Source organism: Charadrius vociferus, unplaced genomic scaffold, assembly GCF_000708025.1.
Source record: "Charadrius vociferus isolate BGI_N301 unplaced genomic scaffold, ASM70802v2 scaffold150, whole genome shotgun sequence".
Lineage (NCBI taxonomy): Eukaryota > Metazoa > Chordata > Aves > Charadriiformes > Charadriidae > Charadrius > Charadrius vociferus.
The window spans coordinates 549,861-568,429 of NW_009646420.1; the positions used below are offsets into that span (position 1 = coordinate 549,861).

At 38.0% G+C, this 18,569-nt stretch overlaps 1 protein-coding gene across 1 annotated transcript in view; it reads right to left on the minus strand.

Moving 5' to 3' along the window:
• Positions 1-1,233: 1,233 nt before the first annotated feature.
• Positions 1,234-18,569, minus strand: part of LOC104282780 — a 157,290-nt gene continuing 139,954 nt past the window's right edge. Inside the window, 1 exon segment of the mRNA XM_009880910.1 lies at positions 1,234-1,326. Coding sequence (XP_009879212.1) covers positions 1,234-1,326 — 93 coding nt within the window.

Sequence of the window (18,569 nt, forward strand, 5' to 3'; positions counted from 1 at the left end):
GTGTAGTGATAAGACAAGGGATAGTGGTTTTAAACTGAAAGCAGGTAGATTAGATTAGATATTAGGAAGAAACTCTTTACTCTGAGGGTGGTAAGGCACTGGAACAAGCTGTCCAGAGGAGTTGTGGATGCCTCATCCCTGGAAGTGTTCAAAGCTAGGTTGGACAGGGCTTTGGGCCACCTGGTCTAGTGGAAGGCATCCCTGCCCATGGCAGCAGGGTTGGAACTAGGTGACCTTTAAGGTCCCTTCCAACCTAAACCACTCTATGATTCTATGAAAGGGAAGATTTTAAAAGCCTACTATAGATGCATTTTGAGTCAAATTAACACACCTTTCAGATCATCATAAGCAGTAAAGATGTCTCTCCGCATGTGTAAAGAACGTGATAAAATTTGTAGTCTTTTAGGTTGTTATGATGGAAGCATGACAGATGTAATATGAAACAAGTATATTATTCCACGTTAAGTACATTTGGAGTACCTTACAAAAGAAACTCTTTATTTGCTTTGGTTTCAGAAATGCCTGAGGCACCAAAGGATGTTTAGATGCCTAGACTGCACTGAAAGCAACAAGAATTGGCCACCTAAGTGTCTTGGATGCTTCCTGTCTCACTCAGAACCCATACTTGATAAACAGATTCCATTAAGTCTCAGCAGTTTTCTGCAAGACAGTGTTAAAAGCTTTTGTTACTTTTGAAAATAAAATCCTTGATCTTTAAGAGCACTTCTGAAAATATCATTCTTCACCCCTTTTAAATTCTATTCAATACTTTCAAGTGTAACAATTGGAAGATAATTAAAACATTCCCTTCATCCTCTGCCCAGGACTCCTAGCAAACGGAGCCTTTGTCTTACCCCCCTCCTCCAGGGAAATGGTGGCTAAGAAATTTCAGGTGTTTAAAGCTAGTTTTAATTTTATGGAAGACTGAGATAAAATAAATTAGACAGTTATCCAAAAAAAAGCTTCTTCAAGCTGCCCTGCCAGTAATCTGAATTTAGAAATGGGAAAAAAGAGGTCTTCCAGAAACAGAAGGGTGTATGAGTTCAGATAGCTAATGCAACCATGCTCTTACTTCTCATGAATCCACTCTACTAAACACTGAATGTGAACAGTATTGCTCAGGAGAAACATGAAGTCTTCCCAACACTGATGTAAGTTGAATTAAGTGATCATAATAATGTCAAAGTATGAAACGCCAACATTTATTTGAAATCATATTCCAGGCCTGATATTTTAAGAACCAGCTATAGCGAACTGGGGAACACCACCAGAACTCTCAATTAGACAACGGCTGATTCCATAAGCCCAATGACGTCCTGAAAACTTCTGGGGGGAAAAAAAAAAAAACACAACAAACCCAATGGAAAAAAAAGCCTCAAACTCCCAAAACCTCCTCATCACATTAGCAAGAAGAATCTTTAAAGGTAATTCTAGGTCTAGTGCTCTGTCCTGTACAGGAAAGATGTATAATGGCAGAAAGAGCTACCGGTCATCAACAAGCACGAACAGAGCTATCACTCCATTGACTTCGTCATTCTCTCTGCTTTTGGAAATTAAAGAAAAATGTGTACAAAACTGACAAATTAGGATGTAGATAAGTCACAGAGCCTCAAGTAATACATGAAAGACAGTACAGTGAATAAGTAAAATTTAAAAAGGAGTTTAAGGTTTACCTTCAATAAGCAGCTCACATCAGGAGGAGTATGCACGACCTTTTGTTGCTGCCATGGCCTTGTCAGCAATCATTATAGCTACTGACTGTAAGAAATGGGAACCAAGACTGGCCTGAACATGAGTGAGAGGAAGGGAATTATCTGGAGATTAATGATGCTAATGACCCAAAAGTGAGATGAAGAGGTTAACAACTCTGCCTGGAGACTAGTGCCCAAAAGTAACAGCAGGCAATAGCAAGCAACAGTAAATGAAAGGGATAATAACTGGATTAAATAATTGAAAGTGATGCTTTGCTCACACCAGTGTATTGGTGACAGAAACCCAGCATGAAAAGGTAACTTTTTCAGTAGAAAGATCCTCAGAAGATCCCAGAGGAACAACTGTCAGTAGGCTTAACTGCTGTGTAGAAGGTAGTAAGGTCTCCTGGGAGGAAACACTGGAGTTCTGTCCTCGTTGCTGGATCTTGGGGTAAGGTAAGCTACATGCTGTACTCCGATTTGGACTGTGGTTAACATAGTGTCATCCTTATCAGTGATCTGAGCCCTGCTCAGTTACATTTCAGGTAGGTGCATCGTGCAACTGTGAGCATGACCTCACAGATGTAGCTGCGGCATGGGCTGTAGATAACTAACACACCACATGTGAGATGCATGCATTTTGGGTATTATTGTTGTTTCTTGAGTGGTGTTTTTTTCATTATTATAACTAATTTTTGTTACTGGCTTACTAATTTTAGTGAAGTATTTGAATCAAGCAAGGTTTCAACTATTTCTCTGGCATTAGTGCCCCTGTGCTAATCAACCAACTGTCACAGTACACCATGACATAATTTGGTGCACGGGCAGAAGGCCCATGTTATTGAGAGCCACAAATCAGTCCAAGTGTTCCAGTGCCACGGCTGCCCTTTGCAAGTTATGCAGCTGACATCAACACGTAAATCACTCAGCAACTGTATCACATCTAACCATTAGGCTAACTAGCTTGCTCATTGCAGTCAAGATACAGCTCATGCTAAATTTGTGATAAAAACCTGTTTATTTTAGAATTTAGATGCGTAACATAAATGTTAACAGTCTTCCAATAAAGTGCCCAAGGCAATGGTGAAATTAGCCCAAAATTCATGGCAGGGGAGAAGACTCAATACATTGTAGTGCTACAAAAGATGGAATAAGCTTCCAACTCTTCTCACCTAAGAAAAGTGGAAGAACATATCAGCCCTAAGAAGCACTGGACTGTGGAACTTTTCACCTGAAGTAGATAAACTCATAGAAAATGGAGGAGGACCAATATGAATATGGAGAAAGCTGTTTCTTGAGGCAATAGACAAGCTCTGGAGGCAATAGTTAAAAGCATTCGAGCAACGAGGAGAAGAATTGGAAAGAATTAAATGGAGGGGAACTATGACTTTCTATATGGCCTTGAATTACTGTAATTATTTTCTGAAGAATCTGTTCTTTCAATGGATATTTCATATGATGTAGGGCAAAATAAAACACTACATTAACACTGGATTTCAACAGTGTAGCATGGTTTGCTTCAAGTTGTGTCAGTTTACACCGAGATATACATTGCTTAATATACATATTCATTTTTCTTAAACCTAATTAACAAATAGTCAGATCTTTAATAAAATAGTCTTTGTCTAATTAACAGGAGGGCTGTGTGAGTTCTGGTGGTTTACTTCTGGAGGAATCAAGATCTACACATACACATGTTTTCTGGTGTTTACCTAATATTTAGTAACTCTTAGGGTGCATTTCCTTTTACCCCTCAGAAGCAATGCACAGATAGGGAGCACTGCATTAATTACAACTTCACCTGGCATACACAAAACTTTACTGTTTTTTCTTTGAAACTGACTTATGCAGTTGGGTGATTCCAAATCAACCCAGAGCCATAAATAGGGAGTTCAACTTAAGGCTCAGTTGATGATTCTTCATCAATAGCAATTAAAAAAAAAAATAAAAATAGCCTTGCGAACAGATTTCCTCTATTTTTCCTTACTGTGGATTTGGTATGAAGTTCACTGAAGTCAGATTCTTACAGTTTTCCAGTTAGTAGATGAGACAGGAAAAAGGAAACCATTGTACTAATTCTCAGATAAAGCAATTGTTTATTTTTCAAATAGTTTCACTGAAATCACAGAAGCTATTCAAGAAACACAACCCCCCCGTCATTTTGTATCTTGACTAAACATTGATTGGCATTCTGTTTTTCAAAAGTTAGTTATTGTGTCCAGTTCCATTTCTCTTAATATAGAAATATTTTGGATGTACCTACTCAGGTTAAGATCCAGAATTACTTGTTTGTATTTGATATTTAGGTGCTAAACTCCAGATAAGAGCAGTGTCACATATCTTGCTTATATAGTCTGCAAAACAATAGGAGAACAAAAAGAAATGTGCAAGCATCCTACCTATAATAGAACATGATTGGAGTACAATTATATTCAAGGTATTGTAAATATTAATGGGTGTTATGTTAGTGGTGCTTCAAAACCCACACAGATTCATGAAGATCCCCCCGCCCCCACAATTATTAACCTGTGGATTAGTTATGTTCTTCTCAATAGCAGTCATGATAATAATAATAATTCCTGAATAAAAGTCAAAATGCACATTGTACTTTTTGCCAAATATCATAGCAATTCAACAGAATTAGTGCAGAAACAGAAGCTTTACTAAAATAGACTTATGTAAATGCAAAAAAAATTGAAACACTATAATCTATGTAGTTTACGTTACAATGATTATGCAGTCTTAGGAGGTATGCTTGAAAAATATTGCAATTTCAGCTAACTCTGCACTCCGGATTCTTTGTTTTGTCTGCATGGTGAAGCTAGGTTTATAGCAAAGGGACAGGAGCCCCAGCGGCCTGTTCTGCTTTTCCTTATTTTTAAGGAATTTAACAGAAAAAAAATAGCAATAAAATTAGACTAGATGAGTACTTGATTAACTCACAACACACAGAAAAATAACTCAAGAGCCAGTATTTCTGGCTATTTTTTTTTTTCAAATAGTTTACTCAGTTCTCAAGAGTTTGCTTGGTACTTTGGAAAACAGAAACCGCACACAGATGCGGGACTCTATCTAGCTACAATCAATAGCTCAATCAACACCAACTAATGAGGCAGTCAGGAGTCCATTTCTTTGAAAATTAACATGACAGTTTAGACTCAACTATGTGACTATGTTGAAAATAAGCTTACAAAAGTAAGTGCATTCCGCATATAGAGGAACTTGTACAGGGGATATAAGATCTCTTAAGACACCAATGCCTTAGGTCAATCTGAAAGTTGGCTCACCAGAATCTGAAATACAATCTAAGCCCCGGGCTGAGACATTAGAAACTGAAGTTAAACACAGTTATCAAAGGAGAAAAGAGAGACCTCACAATACAAATGGTATTAATGCAGAGGCTTAGATGTGTCCTCTACCCCCCCCTTTTTTTTTTTTAATTCTTGGACTCTAAACGGATGACAATAAAAGGAACACTAATTCTATTGTTTTTGACCTTTTCTCTCTAGGAGGAAGCTGACAGATATTTTAAAAAATAATAAAGAATTTAAAAAAATAACAGTCAGAATTTTCTAACATGGTGTCCAGGACTAGAAACCAAATTTGATGTATTTTAGATCAAGTTTTGGCATGTGCTCAATGCCTTGCTGGCACGTTCAGTTTTGTCAGCCTCACTCAAAAGCTCTCAACAGCCAGGAAACTATTGGTTTGGCTGTTCCACTCAGTACTCCTTTCTCAAAGAGGTATACAATCTGAAGAAAACCTCAGAAAATTTTGGTTTAGTTTTTAAATTAAATAATGAGTGAATTTATGCCATCCAATTCTGAATATCTATGAAAGAAAAGTCAGTATAAAATAAGCCAAGCAAGTGTCAAGTGACATTGCAGGAAAAACTGCAAAACCCCAATATTTCATGTCTTAAGCCCCAATGGTTTCATATCTTAAACCAAACTCCTAACCCATTGGAGCCCCACTGTGAGCTACAACATATTCAGAAGAAACTAATCTATAAGTGAGAAACGGAAGCTCATTTTGACAAAATAAAGGGAGAGAAGACTACGGGAACTAGATTCTGTAGCATCACTCAGGCTCAGCTGTAGCTGAGCTGTAGGATTATTTGAGGAATAAAATATAGCTGAATACAAGTCCAAGTAGTGGAAAAAGGCCACACACACAATACTGCCCATGTGACAATAAAATATGAAGCTGAAGGGAAAAAAATCTCAATACAAACTTCAGGCAGCAGCAGGACAATCAAATGTCTAATAGTGCAATGTAGCACCTACGACACAGGGATATTATTTACTCAGTGTAAAATGAGCTGTCATATTTATGCTTTGATGTTGGATTGGAGAGGGCAAAGAGAGAATATCTAAGAAATGGACTAGATAAAGAGAAAAGCTGGAACTAACATTTGTTTGCACAGGTAGAAACAGCAGAACTTTAAGCAAGCTCTAGATAAATCCAGAAGACGGGAACATCAGTTATTCAGTAATTTGAAACACAAGTCACAACAATCCTAGGCTGATATTTTATACACGTACACTTACAGAAAAAGGAAGTAGAATTACTTTTGTCTCATTCTTTTCATTTATATGAACCATTTTAGTATCTCCTGTGTGGTATATATTCTCAATAGTGTTTTCAGCAACACTGTTACAAGGGCAACAGTGATTATTATTTTCCCCAAAATTGTACAGCAAAGATAGGCTCATTAATTTAGAATATTTAGTATTCACTGCTGTCGTGGAAAACTACAGAATACTTGAGTGCATGGGAAAACCAGTACGCTTTTGAGGAATAGACTTCACTTGAGGCAAGATCTTTTTATATAGATATTTGTGGATAAATAGGGCTGAAACAGCTTTAATTAGGCCTATCCCTCCCTTACAATAACTCATGAATAAAAATGAACTTTTTTTTGTCTCCATGGCAACTTTCCCTTATGAGACTTTTCAAAGAGTTTTTGTAGTAAGAATCCGTTACTCAAAGATGTACAGAAATTCTCAACTTTCACACTCCAAAACCAGATCCAGTTCTCAATGTCAAGCTCCATGATTGTTGTGGACAGGTTTGACAAATAACCAAAAAAATATTTTTAATATTAAACAAACAGAATTCAAACTGTATTTTCTATGTCAAAAAATGAACAACTAAAAGGTTCACCCCAGAAGTGAAGATTAATTGGAGATAATGGCTAAACCTTCTCTATACCTAGAGAGGCACTTCTAAACTAGAGTGCTTTCTTAAAGAAGAGTACCTGCTTCAAGCAGCCATCTAATTTTTAACTCTCCTACAGACTGGGTTTCTAAGGTCTTAACCCCGATTCTGTGACAAGTACCTTTTGCTGATGATAATTCTTAACTCAAGAGCAGAAAAGATTCTGTTCTACTTGCAATAATGTTTAACAACTCTTTTTTTCAGACATTTCAGAGAAATAATTAAGTTTCAACAGTAGAGAAAAGACAGGTGAGTGACAGAGGAAACAATATTTATATAGAATTTAGTTTTTCAGAACCTTGGTGTGCAAAGCAACAGCCTTTCTCTTCGGTCCCCTTTACAACTGGATACCTCAGGCCTGCCTCATAGAATTGCTAAGGTTGGAAGGGACCTTTAAGATCGAGTCCAACCATTAACTTAACACTGCCACAAACACCACTAAACCATGTCCCTAAGTGCCACATCTACATGTCTTTTAAATACTTCCAGGGATGGAGGTTCCACCACTTCCCTGGGCAGCCTGCTCCAATGCTTGATAACCCTGTGAAGAAATTTTTCCTAATATCCAATCTAAAACGCCCCTGGCGTAACTGGAGGCCATTTCCACTTCTCACTTGAAAAGAGATCGACCCCAACCTCTCTACAACCTCCTTACAGGCAGATGTAGAGACTGTTAAGGTCTCCCCTCAGCCTGCTTTTCTCCAGGCTAAACAATCCCAGTTCCCTCAGCCGCTCTACGTAAGACTTGTGCTCCAGACCCCTCACCAGCTTTGTTGACCTTCTCTGGACACACTCCAGATTCTCAATGTCTTTCTTGTAGTGAGCGGCCCAAAACTGAACACAGTATTCGAGCTGTGGCCTCACCAGTGCCCAGTAAAGGAGGACAATCACTTCCCTAGTCCTGCTCAACACTCTGCTCCTGATACACACCAGGGTGCTACTGGGCGTCTTGGCCACCTGCGCACACTGCTGGCTCATATTCAGCTGGCTGTCTACCAGTGTCCTTTTCTGCCAGGCAGCTTTCCAGCCACTCTTCCCCAAGCCTGTGTAGCGCTGCATGGGGTTGTTGCGACCCAAGTGCAGGACCCAACACTTGGCCTTGTTGAACCTCATACCGTCGACCTCGGCCCATCGATCTATCATTGATTAGCTGCAGATCTGAGGTAGAAGAGAATACCTTTGTACATGCAAAGCTATGTATAACAACTTGTTCTGTATGTCAATTGATGATCCAGCTATTTAATAGTTTGCTGACACTTACAAAAATAGCCCAAGGGGGAAGAGGAGAAAGGACAACTGAGACAGTATCATAGGAATATTCCTATTCTCACATGACAGAGTTGTAGAGCATGAACACAAACATCTAACTTTACTAGGAAAGCAGAGAGAGAGGTGACCAAAAAAATCCTGTCTTTCAAAACTCTCCAAATTAAATCCCTCAATGCTTGAATATGCTGATGTTTTCATACTGCAAAACAAAAAGTCATGCAAAGCAAATACTCTATAGTAACTACAAGAGTTCAAAGTGAACCACTTCGGAAATGCTACAATCGCCTCCTTTCAACAGAGAGATTTTGAAAATGCATCCATTGTTTGGTTCTGCCAAAAGGTAAAGAGATCCGAAAGGAGCACAGCAATAGATTTGAAGGATTTTTCAGACAAAGTCTACTCCAGCCCCAAAGCAGTTCCACCTGTAACATGCCAGGCATGATTTTTATTCATGCGTCAATATCATCACATGTTATTCAGTTGGACAGTCCAAGTTGCTTAAAAAGATCATAATTCTTCTAAATATCAGTGTTCATATATGCTGTCACATGCCTTAAGTTTCTTTCTGGAGCTCCTGGCATTTGAACCTTTGTCTGACAGTATGGATATAGGGGTTTTCCTCCCATTTCGATTGATACTCTGGCCATAAGTAATGTCACCTCTGACCACTGGACCCTAACTGATATGACATTCTTTGGAATTAGTGGAAGGAGTACACAATTAACCTTATTGTCATGCTCTTAAAGATTACAATGATTGAACTACATTTAAAATTATTTGCTTGATGTACTGAGGCATACAGCATCTGTAACTCCCACTGAACTTCACCAGATGTGGCAGTTCAACAGCTCTGAAAGTAACACTTTTATAATATTTCTTCCCATTGTTTCTAATGCCTCCTGAGAAGCTTGAAAGAGAAGTCTTTTTGAGCTCTGGAGTGTTTTCTTTCATAACCCACATGTTCAGCTTTGTTATTCTTAGTAGCCTCATGAGCCTTTCTGTGCTGATAATGATTCATATAATGATCTGGGGGAAAATGAAGTATTTTTAATAAAGGATTACACTGGGGTTATAGATAGATACAAGAAAAAAAACTAATTCAAATGGGAGTCTAGCAAACTTGACAATGCCCCTTTAATTTACCCAGCTTTTAAAGATAAGGAAATTGCTGGATGTATTTATGGTAAAGGCAAAGGATGAGAGATTTAAGCTGAATTCCTTATTCTCTGAAGACTTTTTGTTTGACCTTGACAGGTCACCCAAGTTCTCTGTGCCGCCAGTCTATTTTAGCAGTTCTGTCTATTTAGGCTGTAAAATATTGAAAAGTAGTCTATACTGTACATTAAAAAAAGCACCCACCTTTTAAGTCTGCATTTGGTCACTGTTGCAACACAAATGCTCTAAACTCTTTTTCAGGCAGTGAATAAGGTAGAAACTGAGAACAGCATTCGTCCAAGAAACTAGTTTATTTATTGTCATCGTAATAGTGGCAGCACATCATCATGGCCTCTTTCTATCCTAGCACAGCTGCTACGCTTATTAGGCAGGCAAGCTGTAATCAGCCACTTAAAGGTGTCAGTACATCGCATTTGTGCTCAATTTATCTATTTAAGTTCATTTCTGACTACGCTAGCCTCTTTTTCTCTCCCCTAAAACACTCGAGGTGAGGGCTACAGATACATCAAACTGGCAATATTACATGTAATGTATTCAGTGATGAGATCAATGTTTTCTATTTTGGTTTTCTTTTAAAAGGGAAAACTCAGGATGCTGAGAGCTCACCAGTTACAGTTCTCTGATCTTCCACACTCATTTGGAACAGAATTGGCATATGTATGTGGCCCACTTGAAAATATTTTGCATTTTCTTTGCTTTCACGCTAGCTAGAAACTTAGATAGTCAAAAGTTCTCTTCCCCAACAAAGACAGTGCAATGATATTAGGACTAGCTAATACTATTGCACTGTTAACTCTTTAGACTTGGGAACCTGGAGTTATGGTAAGCAGGCAAAAGGAAACCTCAATGTTAAGTGACCAGTTCACGAGCTAGCAGGTTCTCCCCTTAGCAATAATAAGTGTACCAATCATACAACAAATTAAAAATAAAAGGAAAAAAAAACAGAATTCCACTTATTACACACAGGTGAGATGCCTCCCAGGATTGTTGTGCAGTGAAGTAACTACTGCTATCAGTCCTTCCATGACAGATTTGGACAGTGGGCAGTCCTGAACATAAGGTCTGCAAAACATAATAAAATACCTTTTACCTCTCAGCAAAAAGAATTTCACCCTAACCCCAGCTCAAAGGTTAAGTTTCTAAATAAGTATTTCAGCAATATCAGAAAGGTTTTATTTACATCTGCTAGGATTGTAGGGGTTTTTGTTTGTTTAGTTTTTTTTTTCAATTAACTTGAGCCCTGATTCTGCACAGGGACACAACACTAACTATTCCAGTGTTCCTATTCTAGAGGATTTTCTCCTCTGTAAACAGCATCAAAGACCAGTAAATCTTAATAAACATAGTAACACTAGCCAGCACATGTACCCAAGAATTCATATAACCCCCCCCCCATATTGAAAAGTTTTATATATACAACTTATAAACTGATTTTACCATGAAAGCAAACTACATATCTGCTGAAATACACTCATTTACCTTTGGGATATTGAGCCCTTTCCAGCATTTCTGATACACAAAAATCACACAAGAAAAAAAATAAACAAAAAAATCCCCAGTTGTGGGAAGCAGAATACTTTTCAGGAAGGATAACCCACGAGAGCCATTTCTGAATCTTGTAGAGCATTATCATCTGATTAGTCATTTTTGATGCCTTTTTTTTTTCAGTGTAGTTATCAAGTTATGTTTTTTGTTTCCTAGTTTTCCTGAAGGATTTTTTTTAACCTACTTCAGTTGTTTTGGAAGCTGGTAGAAAATAGGAGTGTGAATGAGAAAACATTGTCCTTAAAAGTGATTGTTCAACGTTATTCACCAATTTATCTTGGTGGTAGTTTCGGGGGTTGTTTGTTAGGGTTTTTTTTGGTTAAGTTACGCAAGTGTTGCCTTATTGGGTCAGTCCTAGGGTTCATGATGCCTGCTGTCCTATCTCCAGAGTTGTTGACTGCTGATGATCCATGAATGTGCAGCATGTTACACCAAGTACATGGTCATCCTTCCCTTCAGTATTCTTCCAGCCTACAATGATTTGAGGCTTAAATTTTTGCTTGAAATATGTTCTGAACACACCTTGAGACTTCAAACTTGGAAGCAAATAAAAATGGTAAGTGTTAGGGTTCTTTTAAAGAGATAAATATCAAGTTTATTAAGTCTGTAATTTTGGTGCCTGTGACATGCTTTCTGAATATTGAGAATGAGCTAACATAGCCAAATAGAACACGAATATCACACTTCTCCAAAAGAAATCCACAAGAAATAGAAGAGGCCTTTTCAAGGCCCATCTCTCTCTCTCTTTTTTTCCTAAATATTATTATCACACTAAGTGAAATGTTTTTAAAGTTAAAATACTTCTAAATAACATTAGTGTGGAGGCTTCTCAAATTCTGTAGTTGCATATTCACTCTACTTTCCGATGGGTTCTGGTGTTGCCAGCCGACAGCTTTCCTTCCAAAAATTTCTTTCTCTTCACAGTACACACACTATCATATGGAGGTGATGGTATGACATGCAATTCAAAAGCTTGACAAATTCCATACCCATTTTATTTCCTTCAATTCAAATAACTACGGATATTGTGTTGTCTATAGAAAAATTGAACCCTCACAGCACCAAACTGAGCACCAATATATGCTGGGGTCCACCCAAGTGGAAAGCAGCTTGGCAAAAAAACACCCGGGGTCCTGGTGGACACCAGGTTGAACACGAGCCAACAATGTGCCCTTGCTGCAAAGAAGGCCAGTGGCATCCTGGCTGCATCAGGAGGAGTGTTGCCAGCAGGCTGAGGGAGGTGATCCTTCCTCTCTACTTAGCACTGTCAATGCTACACTTGGAGTGCTGGCTTCAGTTTTGGGCTCTTCAGTGCAAGAGAGAGATGGACATAATGGAGACAGTAAAACAAACAGAAGATAACTAAGTGCCTGGAACATCTCTGCCATGAGGAAAGGCTAAGAGAGCTGGGGTTGTTTAGCCTAGATGAAGTGTTGCAGGGGGATCTCATCTATGTGTATAAAAACTTGAAGGGAAGGTGCAAAGAGGATGGAGCCAGGCTCTTTTCAGGGGTGCCCAGTGACAAAACCAGAGGCAGTGGGCACAAACTGAAACACAGAAGGTTTTGTCTAAACATCAGGAAACACTTTTTCACTGGGAAGGTGACTGAGCACTGGCACAGCTTGCCCAGAGAGGCTGTGAACTCCCCATTCTTGGAGATACTTAAAAGCCATCTGGACATGGTCCTGGGCAACCAGTTCTAGGTGTTCCTGCTTGAGCAGGGCAGGTTGGACGAGATGCCCTCCAGAGATCCCTGCCAACCTCAGTAAGTCTGTGATTTTATGAAAGAATCTAAGCCACTGAGGTCACAATACACTTTGACACTCCAGCCCTTCAACAAGGCTCATATGCCTCCACACCAGTCCAACCAGCCCCAGTGGGTGAATATAACAACGCTGCTCAACTCTGACACCTCAACATTGTGACAGAAAAGCAGCAAGTCTTATTTCGCAGATAAACTCCATATAACTCCAGTTGTTGATTCAGTGACATTATGGAGGCCTATGTCTTCACTTCAAGCCAGTAGGTAGAAATAGTAAGCTTTTGTGTAATACTTTGTAATATTACTGGGACTGAGCACTCTATGCTAGATCTGCATTCTGTTGGGCTCAAAGCAAGCTAAATCTTAACAGTTGTGAAATAAGCAAAAGCAAGCCAGTGAAGAAATTTCATATTAGTGATATTAAGTTTGACTATAAGTCCCTCAAACACCTGGGTGCTGCAATTGTTCCAGGAAGTTGAAGCTGTTAAGAGGAGTACTTCCCACTGAAACTTTTTCTGAAGGGGGGGGGGGGGAACCCCACACAAAATCAAACCCAAAATTGGACCAAGCAAGATTGGGAAATGATAAAACAAAAAACCCCAAAAGCAGTCCATAAAAACTACATGAAATATTGTGAGACAAAAATTGATACCTTTGGCTTGAAGGCAACCAGTTTCAGCTTTCCAACAACAACAAAACCAGAATGATATCTATAGGATAAATTCACTCTGATTTCCTTTTTGCTCAGAATAATTCATTTCCACATCATTATCTTCAATCTAGATAGTAGATCCATCACCCTCAGCATAGCTTCTCCTATGTTATGCAACAACCTCCTGGGTCTGAGGATTTTCATGTTGTTTGGAATAGTTGAATATTTCTGTAGATTAAAAATTCTCACATTTTGTTACTTTATTTGTGGTTTTGAATTCTATTTAAAAACATGCTTATTTTTTCCTGGGGACAGTAACAACAAGAAGGAGGAAAATGGCAGAATGGAAATATAACTTCTGCTTATGAGTCTGAAATTAGTGAACATGCTGGACAGAAAAAAGCAGCCAGTGAGAATGCACGTTCAGTTTTGAGGGTAATGTACTAAAAAATAGAAAACAAAATATCAATGAAAAAACTGCAAACCTTGTTTTGTTTGTTTGCTAGGTCCTAATGCAGTAAATATCTGTATTGCATTTAAAGAGAAACAAAACGGAATAGAAGGATAACACCCAGAAACACTAGACAAGTGAATGATGCACAGTCCAACAAACAATCTAAATTTGAGCAGTATTATTCTAGCACATGCCCTGGAGATCACTTTCAATGTATAAGAAGAGTTTATAGCAGGCTAAAAAAAGTGAAGAGCTTCCCATGAATTTGACACTGTTGCATAATTCTCTTTTTTATGCTATTTCTTTAAAAAGCAGAAGGTAAGACATTCCAGTGAGAAATTAATATTTCTAGACTGGTGAAGATGAGGAAGTAAATTCAAAAAGAATAAACTGCAGTAATATCAAATTAACATTGCATCACTGAAAAGAAAAAGTAGGAAATTGTTTTTTCTCATTTGTATGAGACAGGTGGGGGCTATATCTTTAGGCATGGCATTTAATCATTTTCAACAAATAGATCAGGCTTTATTTTTTTTTTTTTTTTTTGGTCAGTGACACATTCCTGCCCTACTTGTATGCTAGAAAATGTGTGGGAAGAGAGCAGAGAAGATATCTTAGTATAGTACTGACACACAGCAGCTCTATTTGAGCAACTGCTTCAGGATATGCCTCAAGCAACTTCCACATGTTAAATACTCATACGAGAGGAAAAGTAGTTTTTCCAGCCTGAAAGGTTTATCAAATTCTGAGCTATGGTTGCTCCAAAGACTGACTCAGCAAAGCAGACATCAGGTAAACATTTTCAGGAGCAGATTAATTGTCTCTTAGACTTAGGAAAAGCCAGGATATCCTGGTTTACAGCATACAGACAGCCACACAACAAAAGTGTGTTATTCCAGATAACAGATTGCATGGAAATGTATGCGTGATCATAAGTGTGCAGTGAAAGAGGAAGTGAACTTCATTTCTTTCCTGGGTGAAGATAATATCTCCTAATAAAATTCTGAAGAGGAAAAGGCAGCAAATTTAGAATTTACATAAACTAAAATATATGTTAAATTAGATTCAAGAACAGCATGTGAAATTTGGTACCAAGTATGATAAATTTAACCAAAGATCCCCTGAAGAAATGAAAGCAAATTGTTTTCCTACAGGAAAAAGAAAGTTGTCCTGAAGGCTAAGACTATGTAAGAGTGCAAATGGGTTATCAAATTAATACAGTCCAATCCTCTTAATGGTGGTATCTCCACAGATAGCTTATTGTCTTCATTGCCCTACTTTAGAAAAGTGATTTTTAAAATCAAAGCTGTCTCCCTGCCAAAAAAAAAAAAGTTTACTGAAAGCTTATCTTTCGACATCTATATCCTGTTCCTGAGAATTGGTGTGTTTTACTATTTCAGCTCAGGGTGAAATATATAGACTACCTTTTCCTTTAAGATGCAGCTAATTACATTAATACTTTGAAGAACATTTGTATTATGCTGTCCGCAATAAAAAAAAAACACTTAAGTTGCCATTTTCTTCAATTGAACTGGTTACTCCTACCTCAAACTTAATTTTATAGTATATAAAAATAATCTAAGGTCACTCAATAAAGCACCTATGTTGATTTAGCCAGTTGAATAAACCAAGAACATTCCATTTCAATTCAAAACCAAAAATGTTTATTAAGTATTTTTCCTCTCAAAGAGCTATGTAAATTTGCAAACTACTCTATGCACATACTTTATTTTAGCTCTCATTATAATGCATGTCATCTCAAGAACGTGCAGCCATTGAACAGCATATGGTTGTAAGGAGAATTACCATAGTTATGTTGGTAAGAAAATGCAAATACAGTGAAATAAAATAATTTTATGATTTAGTCTTCTGAGTGAGCATATTCAGTATGAAACAGGTATCACCTATATACTTTCCCTGGCCTGTTCAGACTAACCTGCAGCTAGTAAAAATGCTAAACCTTTTGTTCTTACAGTCTTCTGGGCATACAAAGCATTACAGCAATGACTGAAAAGCCATGATAATATGTATTCAAAAAGTATTTAAGTAAGCAGATCGTAAATAACAGATAACCTCACTACTGTGGAAAAGGACCCAGAGTAATAATGAATACTATTACTTGTGACATGACTTCTAACCTTATCTGAAGGACAAGCATTCTACCCCACCAATTCCCACTGGAAAAGCAGTGGCTAAATAGAAACTCAGAATCAATATTGATCTGTACTGAACATCAGTACCAGTTTCTGTAACAAAGTTGTCTTTGCATGTTTCTCTTCCCCTTCCACACATCAACTTATGAAATCCTTGAGGAGTTTGCAATACCTGACTTGATCATTTCTTTGAGCATTACAGTTGTAGGGTACAGGGGAATGACAATTATCAGAGAATATATTGCCCAGAAAGGACTAGTCATTAAAACAAGCAAAAAAAAAGAGACAATATAGGTGACACACCATATACACAAACATTTTTTTTTTTTTCAGTGTGTCTAATGTATCTTAACATGTTCCTGAACTACAGAAGACAGCTTTAGTAAAACCCCAACTAAACAGTGTCAAGAGCATCTTGGGCTGCATTAGCAAAAGTGTAGCCACCAGGTCTATGAAAGTGATCCTTCCCCTCTTTTAAGCACTTGTGAAGCCACATCTGAAGTACTGTGACCAGTTTTGGGCCCTCTGGCAAGATGACAGGCATAGAAACAGACTGGAATGAGTGCAGCGAAGGGCCACCCACATGGGTGGGCCTGGAGAACATGATATATAAGGAGAGGTTGAGGAATCTGCGTTAGTTCAGTGTTATGAAGACAAGGCTCAGGGAAGATGATCTTGTCATCTCCCTCTTCTCTACACTGTCCCATGAGATAGCTGAAGCCAGACTCTTCTCAGAGGTACACAGGAGCAGAATGAGAGGTAAAGAACAAGTTCACAACCAGGGTAAGTCCAATCGGCTAGTTGGTAAGTGTTTTTTCTCAATGAAGGAGGTCAAATGCTGGAGTGGGTACACAGAGAGCTTGGGGAATTACTACCTTTAGAGGTATTCAAACCTTGTCTAGATAAGGCCTGAGCGCTGATCCTTTGATCAAGTAATTTCTGGTGATTCTTATGTAACAGATTAATTTCCCTTTGATCCAGACTTCATGAAAATAAAGTCTGCAACGGGATCTGCATTTAAATTTTGCCTCCCTAGAGCAACATAATGAAAGCTCCACTCTTGAGGTGAAAAAATTCTTCATTCCCCAAGTATTCTTTTACAACCATCTTTTTATTGTTTCAAATGACAAAGAGAAAATACGCCCATAGAAAATGTCTGATTTAACTAGATTCTCCCTGTTAACACAGATTTATACAGTCCTTTCATTTTTAAGGTGTCCTGGGTTCTATTAGGTTTTGATGTGATTTAGAAATCCAGATTACCGAAGAAACCGTGTGCCAGTGTGGGGGATAATTAGTAAATATTTGATTCCTGTTGCAGTTTCATATGCAGAGAATGAATTTGGCAATCATTGTTCCTAGTTAAAATCTACTCTATTGGGAGGAAAAAACATTAAGCCACCTGTCCTTTGGGTATCTTACAAATTAAATCCAGTAGAAAATTTGCACATGTCTGACTGCACATCCAAGGGTGTATATCAGAAAGAAAGAAAACATGAACATGTGTAGGTAATGCAGATGTTCTAGAAGATAGCCACTTCAGTATTGGAATCATAGAATCTTCTACATTGCAAGGCGCCTTTAGGATCGAGTCCAACCATAACTTAACACTGCCACAAACACCACTAAACCATGTCCCTAAGTGCCACATCTACATGTCTTTTAAATACTTCCAGGGATGGAGGTTCCACCACTTCCCTGGGCAGCCTGCTCCAATGCTTGATAACCCTGGGAAGAAATTTTTCCTAATATCCAATCTAAAACGCCCCTGGCGTAACTGGAGGCCATTTCCACTTGCCCTATCGCCTGTTACTTTGGAAAAGAGATCGACCCCAACCTCTCTACAACCTCCTTACAGGCAGATGTAGAGACTGATAAGGTCTCCCCTCAGCCTCCTTTTCTCCAGGCTAAACAATCCCAGTTCCCTCAGCCGCTCTACGTAAGACTTGTGCTCCAGACCCCTCACCAGCTTTGTTGACCTTCTCTGGACACACTCCATACTAACTGTAAGTGTATTGAAGTAAAAACAGTACAGAACAGGAAGGGGGATAAAGATATCTATTTTGATCTACTTACATACAATTACAATCAAGTGATTTTGCATCAGATGGAAAACATTCTGTTAAGGATTTTTAAACTTAGAGTATTCTTAAAACCAGAAACTGAGAATAGTAATCTGAAAATTTACATTCAGGTGGAAATAATGGATTTCTAAAGCTGTTAGGTTACCTTTATACCTAATACACTGTGGACACCTCAATGAGATAACTTCCTGAAATCTGCAGCTTTACTACAATCCTGAGACAGAACAATTCATTTAAAATGTTCTCCATAGATTTAGAATTTTAGAATAAAGGTAAAATTTTCAATGAAGAATAAAATAAAATTCTAAGATCTGAGATTATGTCCAGGTCATCTTTCAAAAACCCAACAGAAAGAGAAGGAAAACACATTAATTTCAATAGGAACCAATAACTTCAAAGTAAGTTTATTAAGACAAAGGGAATGCTAAGGATTTGTTTACACTTCATAAAGCATCTAACGTAATTTGTTTAAAATTTTATAGAGATAAAATTAAAAATTTTGAACTATTTTTAAACACAAATTGTTTATGTAACACCTATGCTAAAAGAACTCATTGCCTTAC